Here is a 13,347-nt window from a genome sequence, read left to right as displayed (position 1 = left end):
CGTCAAATTTGAGTGAGCGAATGCTGCAGCTACGCTGAGGCAAAAAAAAAAAGAAAATCGGCACGAAACACTTTTGATCGTACGTCTAAAGAAAGGCATGTTTTCCATTCATAAGGAAATGGTGAGATGCAAAATGGCAGCCCTTCTGCGTGTAAAGCTATACCGTCCTCTTCACACCTGCTTCAACCTCCTAATTCGTTTCAGCGCGCTGAAAAAAGAGCGAATGAACGTTAACGAAAAAAAAAAGACTACGCACATTTTGTCTCTCGATAAGCTCTCGCAGCTGCCGGCCCCTTAACGCCAGTCTGAGAAACGTTCGTTTTGCTTTTTTTCACTCTGGTTTGGTAATTTAGTCGCCTGTCTTAATTGCTGCGTACACAGTCACCGGGAGAGGCCGTTCTCGAGCGGATCATTACTGTCTTCATTAATTTATCTCGGAGGGGTACGGATCCGGCGTTTCGTCCTTTGTCAACTGAAATCAGTGGCACCGGTGCGCCCCGCTCAGTGGCTTGGCTACCGCCTCAGTTAATCACCTTCGCACGTTCGAACCCACGGCAGGAGGCATTGTATTCCGCAGTACGAAGGCAGCGACATAGGCACGTCTCCCGAACGTCATAATTACAGGAAGGACGACGGCGCGAACAAAAAAAAGCACTAAAGAAGAAATAAGTGAGCGACAAAACAAATTAGAAACTGGTTTTATCTGAGAGCAACGCTTTCGTGGTTAGGTGTTTTGATTTTCACGATTTACGCGTGGGTCCACTTTTTTATTTTGCGGCTAACGTTAATGAAAGAAATTTCAGGGGAGAACAGTCGCAACAATTTCATGGCCGTACTTCCTTCCCTTCATCGTTACATTCATTATTATCATCATTGTCATCATTATATTAGCTGTAGTCAGCCGAACCTATGTCCACTGCAAGGCGAAGGTCTCTCCCAGCGACTTCCAATTATCGCTGTCACCCTCAACCAGCTCCATTTTGTGCCCTAAACTTTCCTAATCTCGGTCACGACGCCTTCTTCTTTGCCGTCCTCGATTTCGTTTCTCTTCGCTTGGCATTTATTCTGTTGCTCTAACAGACCGCTGGTCATCCGATACCTACCCATGACACGCCTTTTCCTCTAAACGTCAACTAGAATATTGAAGCGTGCTTCTTAGTCTGGCTAAAACAAAGAAAGTCAATAATAGTAGAGGGGGAATACCTGTGGTCGGCCTCGAGGCCGGTCTGGTCACCGCGCTGACCACCGCCGCGGTCTGACGGCGCTCACCCCTCTTTCCTGAGGTCCACCACTCGCCTAAGAACGCTCCCTTGGGGGCGTTCGGGAGGAATTCGCAATTGCGTTAGAGCGCCCTGCGGGAGACACTCGTTAGCCGGCTGAACGACGCTCACGGCACGCCGACCTGCGGCCAATGTCAACCGAAAAACACCGCGACGTGACTTCCTGTCCAAAGCGCTTCGCTCTCGTCTTGTATTTTTCGCTTCCGTTTGTCTTATCTTTTTTTTTGCGGTTTTAGCATCACTGCCAGCGAGCGAATGCCATTTTCTCCCTTTGTATTTCATAGACATTTTTGGCTATATTTCCGCAATGTCTTAAGCAAGGGTGGCGCTGTTTGCAGTTCACGTTTACTATTGGCGAGAGTTGGAATTTTACTCTCCCTGTTTTCCTCCGCACGAACTGATCGGAAAAGTTGGCGGACACCATACGCGGTCAGTAGAAATGAGATGGTGGCGTTGCGTCTGCGTGAGAGAGGAACACTGTTAATTTTGCCCGCACTTTGGAACTATATTCATGCCTTTCGCCTAGAATGCTTAGCTGAACGTGAAATGAAAGCGGTTGCCGGAATTCAAGGCAACAACGTTTCCAGAAACTCAAGCAACACCGCATCCATTTTAGTGAGGATGCACATATTCTGCATAGTGACAGGCGAAGGTCGTGGTTGCGCACGTTTTTAACTCTTCAGAGGTAGGACATTTTAATGCTTTGAGTGCTGAATTTGCGAGAAAAGGGAGAGAGATTAAGTCTGACGACATTATTTTTTCAGGATCAAGCTACGCGAATGTGGAAACTCTCCTTGACGAGGGTCCTGTGATTATCTTGAGCTAATTGTAATATGATCAGTGTGAATAGTCACTGAAAGAGCACATATCTCGATATATCTGCATGCGCTGACGTCAGTTCTGTTGTGGCTGTTTGGCAGGAAGTCAATGGGTGAGCTTACCCCAAATCATACCCTAGAAATCACATCCTAAAGAAAGAAAGAAAGAAAGAAAGAAAGAAAGAAAGAAAGAAAGAAAGAAAGAAAGAAAGAAAGAAAGAAAGAAAGAAAGAAAGAAAGAAAGGAAGAAATGACAAGACAAGGAAGGCACTTGGAATCGTGGTATCATCGTTCGTATCTTTACTGCGCGGAAGCAAAACAATATAAACGCAGAAAAAGTGCATGTTTCTTATAATCGTTGAGAAAGAGCAACTAATTAGAGGAAAGTAGTAGGCTCGCTCAAAAGTCTCAGAGGTTGTCGAACGTGATCAGAAAAGCGTGCACACAAGGGAATGCATGAGAGCTTTTAAAACGGGCTTCACTGCACTATTGGTGTTTGTGTGACGAAACCAAACAAAACATGGGCGGTGAAAGAGGAGCGATGCTGGTGCAGTGCGAGCAGGCACTGCTGACTCTCTCGGCCCCATGGTTTTCACACTCGGAATTATATACTAGAGCTTGATTACAGCAACGGTTCACGTGTAGAAGAATGATATACGCCGAAAAAATTATTAAAACACTTTTTTTGCTCATCAGAACACCATCCTGTTTGTCCCACGCCTTTAAAGCGTGCTTCACTGCACTATGGGTGTTTGTGTGACGAAACCAAAGAAAACATGGGCGGTGAAAGAAGAGCGATGCTGGGGCGCTGCGAGTAGGCACCTCTGAACTCTGTCGGCCCCATCAGAAATATATTCTAGGGCTTGATAACAGCAACGGCTTACATGTAGAAGAACGATACACGCCGAAAAAAATATTTAAGAAAACGTTTTTTTTGCTCATGAGAAAACCAACCTCAGTTTGTCTCTTGCCTCTAAAGCGTGCTTCACTGCACTGTGGGTGTTGGTGTGACGAAACCAAATAAAACATGGGTGGTGAAAGAAGAGCGATGCTGGCGCATTACGAGAAGGCACCTCTGAACTCCCGTGGTTTGCACACTCAGAAATATATTCTAGAACTTGATTACAACAACGATTCACCTGTAGAACAGTGATATAAGCTGGCAAAAATATTTAAAAAAACATTTGTCTTTTGCTCATCTGAGGACCATGCCTAGCTCGTCTCGTCACGCCAGCGAAGGCTCGGCAAGCGCGGACGACTCATCAAACGCGTATTTTTTTTTCTAACGCACCGTCATGGGATGATCTTTCTTGTATGTAAAAGAGGGCCGGATGTGCGTCTGCAGAGTATATGCATATCGTTCTGTAGGCTGCCTAAGAAATTGGGTATTCTACGTGTTTTGATGCTCACCTCCTCCAGATCTGCTTCTGCCTCGATTTTCTTCTTTGATACCGGGGGTGGAGAAGGGGTGGGGAGGCGACGGCGTATAGGTGATTGGGGTCTGAGGATGCAGAGCTTTGCAGTCGACACCGCATTACATTTTCTCGAGATATATCTCGGAACGCAGGCACATCAGCAAGATGAACCGGCGCACGCTCGTCTTTTCACGTGGCGTGTAAGATGCCGGCCACTGCACGACAGCCTTCGGAACGATGGACTGCGAGAACAATGGATGCACAATGCGCCACAGAGTGTCGAGATGGAGAACCGGAGAGTCGACCGCAAGGATGATCCGGGGATTTACCGCTGGACGCCCACACTTGGCCTTATATGCATATATGTCTATATAGATATAGGGAAAAAGAGATGAAAAAAAAACGATGTTGGTTGAATGAATGCTTTGGCAAGGTATTCTTTTCCTTCGAGTTTTCCAACCTCAGAGCCGAGCCCAATAGCTCTGGTAGGCGTTTTTATACGCTAGCCCTTGTAAGCATGCTTTGTTCCTTTTGCTTCATTTTTCAGTGGTATTTTAAACATTTTCCCTCCCGGTTGCGGTCTTCGGAGTTGGTCAGGGTGTGAAGGTGCAGATTACATCCTCACCGCACATTGTGGGATAGGCTAGGTGAGTCGAGGCAGCATGGCAGAAAATTTGCGTCTGCGGGATCGAAAACTTTTTTCTTCTTTTTCTTTTTTTTTGGTGGTCACCGCTGTAAATTGGAAAGAGCTCAGGACGATATGGCTTTATGCATACATTGTGCTCGTCTCGAGAGTTACAATGCTTTTTCTTCAATGCTCATTTTTTTTCTCAATCACGCAAATCTCTTCTTATTCTGTGCATTCGTTGCCCGGCTATATCGTACTGAAAGAAGAGCTGGAAAAAAGGACATGAATTCGGAATTGTTATTCATTTCGCTCTCGCAAGAATGTGACGCAGATTTGTAAGCTGCATCACCTTTGCGGGCGCCATCATAACACCTTTAGAGCGGAAGGGGGTAGCAGGGCCATTTCCAATAGAAAATATGAGTTTTTTTTTGTTTTCGCCCATAGTTCTATATATACGGGGTGTCCCAACTATCATGTTGGTAATCTAGAAAAATAAGAAGACTGATAATTTTACGCGTGCAAACTATGTACATGATGTTCAAAGTCGAGCTCAGTATCCCCCAGTAGTTTTTTGTTGGTGAAATTCTATGATGTAATTATAATTGTTAATCTAACCACTGGATTACAGTTCTAATTGTCAGGTTGTCAAGAAGTTGTTGACATAAGAACCATCGAGTTGGAATGTTTTCAGCACTGCGCTGTTTGAGTGCTTATTTCTGTTCCGGCGGAAAAGAAAAAAAAAAAGCAATGCTTCCGAATTGGGCACAATACCACGCGAATACGCACGGACCCACACCAGAAAACAGCGCCCGCAATATGGCCTACACGACTTGTTCATTTATTGGAGCCGCAAGGACCCCGGATTTACGGTGGGCCAAACTGATATCTTTTAACGCAGGTCTTTTATACAGAACGCAGTATGAAGCGATTCGCGCATAACTTGCGTCTTGAGCAATTCGGGTTGTATTCGGGAAGTACTAATAGTGGTGGAGGTATTCAAAACTGGATAGATATCCTAATACGACATAGATTGACAAATGCGGTAAAGAGCAGTCAAGAAATTTCCATTTCATCGCGGGAACGCGCCACACGTCACGTGACCATTTTTTTCTCGAACGAGACAGACACGTACGAAGCCCTCGTAAGGGAAATGAAATGGCGGGTGAGACGCGCCTTCTTTTGCGGACAGGTGCGACGTATCCCACGACATACACGGTCCGCGATCACAAAGGAACCGTTTCGACAGCCTGTGACGCCTACTAAAGTGATGCTCCCACTGTTTCATCTTTTCTTTTTTTCTGTATCTGCTTTGAACGTGTTGTGATAGACAGCTGACGAGAGCGCTTTTTCTTTATGCGAACACGTGAAGGCGTCAGTCACGCGAGATTTGCAGACCAGGTGCGATTTTTGTTTTTACGTTTCATCCGCGAAATAACTAGCTTCGTTTGTCCTCCAGGAACTTCAGTCTTGTGTTTTAAAACACGACATCGTCTTCGCGTGCCGAGAAAGGAAAACTAAACTTCTATGGAGACCACTGCATGTGAAAGGCGAGAAAGCAGGAATATGCTAAACCGACGGTGCGATATGTTCTGTTTTTAGAAGAGAAACATAGTGCGATATTAGACCACGCATGCTTTCTGTAGAGTGAGTCTCTTTCCCTGTCTTGTGAAAATCCTGACCAATTCAATCTTATTCGATAATCTGTTGCAACATGCCTTTTTAATACGTTCAAAAGTACAAGGATCTTGTAAAATCAAAACCTTGCGCTTAATTATCTATTCAGTAAACAGTGTCTTGCGGACACTGATTTCTAAAAAATGTAAGGCAGGTGGCGTGTCTTCATTACCGCGTGCTGATCAATGACTTAATGAATAAATAAATGGATGATTGAAATTTGTATCCATTAAAGAAGAAGGCAACGCTTGACGAACAAGTTTCACTGGTCTTTTAGAATAAGCAGCGTGATAACTGCTGCGTTTCGAAAAGTAATTGCAGCGTCATTACCCTATTTCTAGTCCTCGCTGCCTCTTCAACTCGCGCCAACCCTTCAGGCCGGCTTTAACCTAACCGACTGACGTCTGGCCTAACTCGATAACTAATAAAAAAAACAATAATCGTCATCATCATCATCAGCCTGGCTATGCCCACTGCCGGGCAAAGGCTTCTTCCACACTCCCCCAAACTACCCTGTCATGTGATAATTGTGGCCATGTTGTGCCTGCAAACTTGTTCATCTCATCCGTCCACCTAACTTTCTGCCACCCCCTTCTATGCATACTTTCTCTTGGAATCCATTCCGCAACCCTTAATGACCATCGGTTATTTTCCCTCCTCACACATGCCCTGCCCCAAAAAACAATAGGCGGTTCAAAGTACCTTATACACGATAAAATTCTAACCCGGAACGCTTTTGTTTTTGTTTTCTTTCGTCGTAGAAACCAGTCGCTTTGATACATTACTCAGCAGTGCAGACTTACGATTGGCGGAAAATTTACATTCAGGGTATCATCAAAGCAAGTTTTAACTTGAGCTCACGCTAATGCTTTGCTTTTAGAATGTGTTCGCCTGACTGATATAGTTGTGGTAAAATGTAATCCGGTTTCCCGATTTGAATTGAAATAAATAATCACTACTAAGGTTGCCCAGAAGTGGTCCGCCGTGCCTTGTATGTAATTACCTTGGTGATGTTTTTATCGGTGCGCTTAGCATCAAATTTCAGCAAGCATAACTGTTGGTTTGTTTAGCCTCTTGAAGGCCGCAGCATTTGTGTTGTCGTAATTATGAAAACCTTGATAGGATAGCATATTATAAATTTTGCGCAGAAGATTTTGTCTTTTCTTTGGCTCTTTTGCACTATTTCTTCGCATGCTTGCACTACCCCCTGGTGTCCTTTCCATTAGATGTTATACTAGTCGTAGCCGCTGAATTGTGATGCCTGTCAAGTGTATCCTAGCATAATCATACAGCACGAAACAGCGTTGACTGTGCATGTGTTCTTTCCGTGTGCCTAGGTACTGCAAGTTCCTTACGTTTACCCATACACGCATACATCGTTTCACTATTCTATATAGACACATTCACGTGCTAACTCAAACAGCGATTGAACGCCTAAGACTTCTACACTGCCATGGAATTCACTTGGAAGTACCTCCTCGTATAAGTGTTCCGTGGTAGAGCAGCACAGCTTGCCGCTGCAGTCCGCTTTCTGTCCCGTCAAACTAGCTGAGCACCTTGCCAATAGCTGCCTGAATCATGATTGCAATGTCCGCAGTGTCTGTGTGGCGCTGTAGCTTTACACTGTTCTATAGCTTCGCTCCTGAACAGAGCGAAAAGAAAGCGGTGGGCAGAGAAGTGAGATCAGAAAAGCTGCAAACTTTAAATTCTGCTGCTTTTTATTTATTAGTTTTTGAGCTTTCTTTTTTTATGTTATAATTCCCTTCTGTCCGTACCGTTCTTTTCCCGCTGCTCGCAGCGAAGCTGAGCCTATAGCTCGTGATGCTTTCGCTTCTACGCTCAAGCCGTGTTAGAAGCTGCTTCATAATTACCTGTTGCCGCAGTGGAAGCTACATGGCGCGGTGTGGTGCTCGGTACAGCGTGTAATACCGGATCTGGAGCTTCCATTCGAGACAGTGAAGAACACACTCTGTCGCAGACGCACACGTTACGTTAGGACACCTGCACTCGCATGATCCGGCTCCTGATTGGCTGATGTCAGCTGTAGCTTCCCTTACAGCGCCGCGTTATGTTGAAATAGCCATATCGAGAAGAAAAGAAAGAGAAACACAAGCCCCATATCCACAATTCTCATGTGAACATATGAACATATAAGATTCTCGTATAGAGAGACTCGTATGTTCCCATATCTCATACAAACCCCATAAGATGTATGAGATCATGCGCGTTTTTCTGCGGAACCACCATATGTTCATATGGGGTTATTCGATACGGGGCATGCGGTATTTCTTTCGATTGGGAGAGCATTGATATCGCGTAGCTTCTGACATGCGCGTCCCTTTGAGCGTTTCCTCATCGTGTGCCCATCTCTCTGTTCTCGCAGCCTGCAAGCGGAAAGAGGATGCGCCTGGTGGAGCGGGTGCGGCCGGACCGGCGGCCAAGAGTCAGCCCAAGAAGCCGCGTCTCGTCTTTACCGACCTGCAGCGACGCACCCTGCAGGCCATTTTTAAGGAGACCAAGCGGCCCTCCAAGGAGATGCAGATCACCATCTCGCAGCAGCTGGGACTCGAGCTCAGCACCGTGGGCAACTTCTTCATGAATGCGCGCCGCCGCTCGCAGGACAAGTGGCAGGACGAAGCGGACAAGAGCGCCAAGGGAACCTCCACGTAGCGCCCCGCCCCAAACACAGCAACCCCGCTGTACACCGCTGCCCGCCCTCCCGCCCGCCTCTTCGTTCGACGTGGCAGCTTAGGCATCATTGGAACAGACCCTCAGTACCAACCCCGAACAGCCTCTTCGACACTGCACACCGCGGCGATGACTACTTGCCACTACGGACAAGGCAGGCAGGAAGATGACCTGCGCAGCAATATGTATCTGTGCACACTGACGTTACCTTCCCGCGCTCTGGACAACTAAGCGGCGTGGCGTGCGCTCCTCGGTAGTGCTGTAGGCGTGCAGCCCCCAGATCCCGCCGCCTTCCAGGACTGCGTTCCTCCCCCGAGACGCTCTCGCTGTCCAGGGGAGCGGAGGACACGAAACGAACAAGTGCCCGTCCCCGCCGCTTCGGCGTGGCATGCAGCGCCACCTTGCGCGACTAAGCGGCCCCGTGTCGAGAGCCTTCTTGATTGCTGTCGTTGTTGGCCACTACGTGGCGGGCCCTTGTAAAGCTCGCGTTCTTGCGGTAACCATCAGCGCTGGGAGGGAGTTAAACGGGAGTCACGCTGCGCTAACAGAGCAGTGCCCTTTGACTGTGGGTGGTCAGCGGCGCCATCTGTATGTCGGCTTTCGCACTACTGTCTGCTGCGACCCGCTGCGACTCCGTGCGCCGGCGCAAAGTGTTCTGCCCGAAACCACTGAGCGCTGACTCCGTGAGGTTCACGATCCGCGCCAGTGGCAGTAAGCTTCGTCGCACGTGCTGCAGGCTGTAGCTGATGGTATGGGCGCCGAAGTCTGTTCGAAGTGTCGGCGTTCTCAATGTTCAAAGGTCTGCGAGCCAGATTTAGTCACCTTTGCGGTGCATTGTCGCAATATGTGCTAGATTGAGCGTGGGAAGAGATGAGTGAGCCTACAACGCATAATCACGCCGAGCCTGACTGAAACAGCTAGCTGCTCTCCGAATGGTTCGTAGCAAAGAAAGCTCTGCGTTCTTGAGGTAAATTACTAGTGCTTAAAGTAAGCCCTCGAAATTTGACATATCCAGTGAAAACACGTGTTTTTCCATGGTGTATACAGGTCATGGCCCAATTTCCGTGTCCCGGGTACGAAAAAACAAACCATTGTCGGACTTTTCTTTAGACACCGGTCGTGTCTTCAACTAGTTAAAGTTTTAAGTCAGCGTCGTCAATAAAATACCCTAATTGTTATGTGCACATGATCTAGAGATGTGATAGCACTGTGTTTCAATACAAACTTCCAAGGAAAGGCATTTATTTTACATGCAAGTCAATAGACGGCGTAAGAGGGGAAATTTCTTTTTTTGGGTTTTCCTAGTTTCACGAAGAATATCTAGCCGTGCACAATATTCTTGGGGTATCCAGAATCGAATATATGAAATGAAACCTACGATGGCGTATTTGTTTGTGGCTGAAACACTGATACGTGATGTGTATACTCCGCGGAGGAACTGTTTTCACTGGACTTATATTAAAAGCGAAGTCGTCGAGCTGGCCGCGCAGTGCCGTACATTGTTGATCCCCGAACAGGCCTGTAATACAATCCACTAGAACTGATCCGAGCAGTAGCCTCAATGCAGTTGCCTTAGCCCAAACACTTTTTACGCTGCCGTACGAGTTTCGTTAACATTCGCGGCCAAGACGCAAGGAACCTGAGCCGGCAAAGCTGCCACACCTGAAAGGACGCAGACGTTTTCGCGTCAATCGCACGTGCGGCGAAGCCCACTTTAGGCAAGCTGCGCCCGTTCCCTTCGGCGGCGTCAGGCTTAATCTCCCTGGTGACACCTGGCGAATGCCCGGTTCGACTCGTGCCTCAAAACGAGCACGCGGCGGTGCCCGTTGATCTTCGGTCATGACAGCTGCGAAACACTCCATAGGACGCATTTCAAGTATGGAGAGCGTCAAGCATCTATGCCTTATGAATTCGCTAATAATTTCGCGACATTTCGCCGTCAGGGTTGCGATAGGTTTCACCGGAGTACACGAAAGCCGTCAGTGTTCGTAAATAGTGGAGACCCTGTTAGATTTAACAAAATACTAACGCTGAAGGTATTTCAAGTGGAGTTCGCAACCTTCATGACTGAACGAATCTGGGCTGCCCTCTCACCTTTTCCTCCTCAACCGACAAAATACGGAAGGAAAAGGCCCAGGCGGTGTATTTCTTTTCTTTCTTTTCGGTATCGCAAGTGTGTCGTTTAGGTTCGATGACCTGTTGTTGATGTCTCCATAGGGGCCTCCGGTCAGTGGTTCACACTCTTAGCCCCTAGGTGGCACTCGCATTCATGATTCCGCGCGCCCAGTGCTGTGTATATGTGTGTGCTGCCATTGTGTGCGCATGTGTGTGCGTTGCGACGCGCCGTCGACTCAAGTGCAACTTGTTTTATTTGCTTGTGTGTCTTGCCCGCGAACTTTCCATAGTTTCTGTTTTTATTTGTCGGTTTTCTGTGATAGAAGTGTAAAACGTGACGCACCATTCCAAACGTCGAAGGCGAACCAACCACGCCGGGCGAGACCCGGTGTAATATTTCGGGCCAGTTTTGCTCAGCAATGTGGTGGCACTCGGACGCATTGCGGCCAATAAGGCTTAGATAGCTTTTAAGCAAGAATGAACACCCCCCATTTCAAACATGGATTATAGTTATGTCTGCAGGAAGGCACACCTTGGCAGGCCGAAAATAAAGTGGTCTTGAAGATTGCAGCGTTGCCAATGTGAAAATGAACTAACCTGTACGCTTAGTAACGCTTCGCGCCAGCCGACCAAACCTTGGCTCCGCAGTGCTCAGAGCTGGAACACTGCGTGTTGAACGACGTCAAAGGCACATTTACCTAATTGTCATGTTAAAATCTTTACGAGTTCTAGATTGCCTTACATTGAAGCACGAGTTCACAGGCGTGCCAGGCATTCCTAATTACAAATATGGCCAAACATTCGTGATTTCGAATGATTTACGTTCTTTTTTTCGTCGCAGCGTATTTCGCATGCAGAACTTCGATAGCCGGAAACGGCGTTTTCGCTTGTCGAGGTTTATCCAAAGTTGATTTTTCAAGCTCAGTCCAGTGAACACAAAATGTGGTGCGAAGGCGTGCCTTCATTCGAGTTTATAAAAATGGGGATTTAACTTCCAGATATAACGAAATGACACAGACGTTCGAGCGTATCGCTGGCCCTTCGGAAATAATCGTGTCTATGTCCCGGACTGTGCGGTTTGCCTTTTGACGGGACGCACTCTAGTCAAATCGGAAAAGAGTCATTCAAGCCTGCCGTATAGTTAGGAAAGCGAGTTCTGCATTGATGTGCCGCAGCGTTGTTGCTATAGAAGGAAATTTTTAGAGGAGGGAGAGGGCGAGAAAAATAAGTTGGTATGCTCACCCGAGGTTTACGCTGGGCGTGTGATGGTACCCCTTGTTTTTATTGATTTTAATGTTTTTACTGTGTTGCGTGCGTGTGTTTGTGACAGCTAAGAGTGACCGGCAAAACCGGGAAAAAGAAAGAGAGAGAGAGAGAAAACGTGAGGACACGTTTTGCGTTGCATATAGTATACAAATATATACATATACTGTGAATGCCGCGTGGCGAACCTGATGTGACGCTGCTTGTGTCCCCTTCCCCCAAAGTTCTCGTTGAGAAGAAAAAAAAAGTTCAAAGCCGTATACAATGACAAAAGCAGTATCTGCTGTAAGGGCTCCGAATGCTCTCAGACGGGACGCGCCAAACCCAATGTAGCTTGTTTCCTCAATACGGTGAAAAGATGATGGCACAGCTTACACACATTGGAAATACACTCGCGATAGAGAAATTCTCAACAACATTTCCGCGTAAGCTGCAGAAGAGGCGGCCAGCGAAGTTAATATAGTCGTTGCTCCATACCTACAACGTTACGTGTTCTGAAACTAGCCGCGCGTAGGCTGGCAACGTGGTTGTACTTTCAAGTTCGAGGACTTGGAAAAACAGACTTGTCGCTCGCGTGTATGTCGCCAGGACCTGCTCTAAAGTGCGGTTTATCCTAATTTTCTAGTCATTGCACTGTAGCAGGCAGAGTCAGGCCAGACGGCGCATAGAGACGCAGATAAGCCAGATGAATACACCAGCAAGCGAAAGGGCAGAAGTAAAAGAAGCACTGTCACGCCTTCTGTTTGGATTTGTGTCGCCATTCGCTGGATTTATTTGTGCTGATGATGTGCGTTCGGAATTCATTTCGTTTTGAACCCCGCATTGTCGTCTCGCGTGACAGCACACAGAAAAGCCTACTCTCCGGCGCACTTCGCTACCACAGCCGGTTCCGATGGCCGTCCTTATCTGACTTAGATTAAGAAAATAATGTTTCAGAGATGGCCTCGTTTGCTACTGAGATTGTGGCAGGTGTGCTAACTAACGGATAGGGTCGACACGCCCCGTCGGTTCGAAATTAAGTCCCGTACGCGGGCCAATCGTCTGTCATCATCGCACGCAGCAGAAGTTCGTGTCATGCCTTTAAATGTTTATTTTCTAAGCATAAGTTTCAAATAAGCAGTCGGTGAGTGGCTGACAAGATCATCATCTCGGAAAAGCTTAATAACAATCTGGTTCAAAGAGAGAAACGAAATGAGAGATTCGGGCTCGAAAACAGCAAGGCCGGTGTTTTCGGGACTGACAGATCCCCGTCAGCGCTGTACAACGGCAAGAGCACCGCCTGAAACGATCGCGAGTACGTTGTTGCTCCCACGAGAGAAGCAGAAAAAAAAAATGGTGGTATAGAACTTTCGAAGCAGAACAAAACGTGACCCAAAAATGTAAGCGAAGCGAGTAAGCGCCTACCTTCAGTGGGTACAATCAGGGGGGCGTCCTCACTAGGCACGCGAACCCGAGGGAGAGAGGGC

At 47.3% G+C, this 13,347-nt stretch overlaps 1 protein-coding gene across 6 annotated transcripts in view; it reads left to right on the top strand.

The window, feature by feature from the left end:
- Window positions 1–13,134, top strand: part of LOC135916176 (hepatocyte nuclear factor 6-like) — a 207,113-nt gene extending 193,979 nt beyond the window's left edge. For 3 of the 6 annotated variants that reach the window (XM_070525651.1, XM_065449440.2, XM_065449438.2), the window contains one exon: window positions 8,199–13,134. In XM_070525651.1, the coding sequence (XP_070381752.1) occupies window positions 8,199–8,485 (287 nt within the window). In that variant the 3' untranslated portion in view covers window positions 8,486–13,134. The remainder of the gene's footprint in view (window positions 1–8,198) is intronic. The other 3 variants (XM_065449442.2, XM_065449441.2, XR_010568866.2) reach the window with 2 other exon arrangements.
- Window positions 13,135–13,347: the final 213 nt, after the last annotated feature.

This window comes from Dermacentor albipictus, chromosome 9, assembly GCF_038994185.2.
Source record: "Dermacentor albipictus isolate Rhodes 1998 colony chromosome 9, USDA_Dalb.pri_finalv2, whole genome shotgun sequence".
Classification (NCBI taxonomy): Eukaryota; Metazoa; Arthropoda; class Arachnida; order Ixodida; family Ixodidae; genus Dermacentor; species Dermacentor albipictus.
This window is presented reverse-complemented; position numbering and strand designations above follow the sequence as displayed.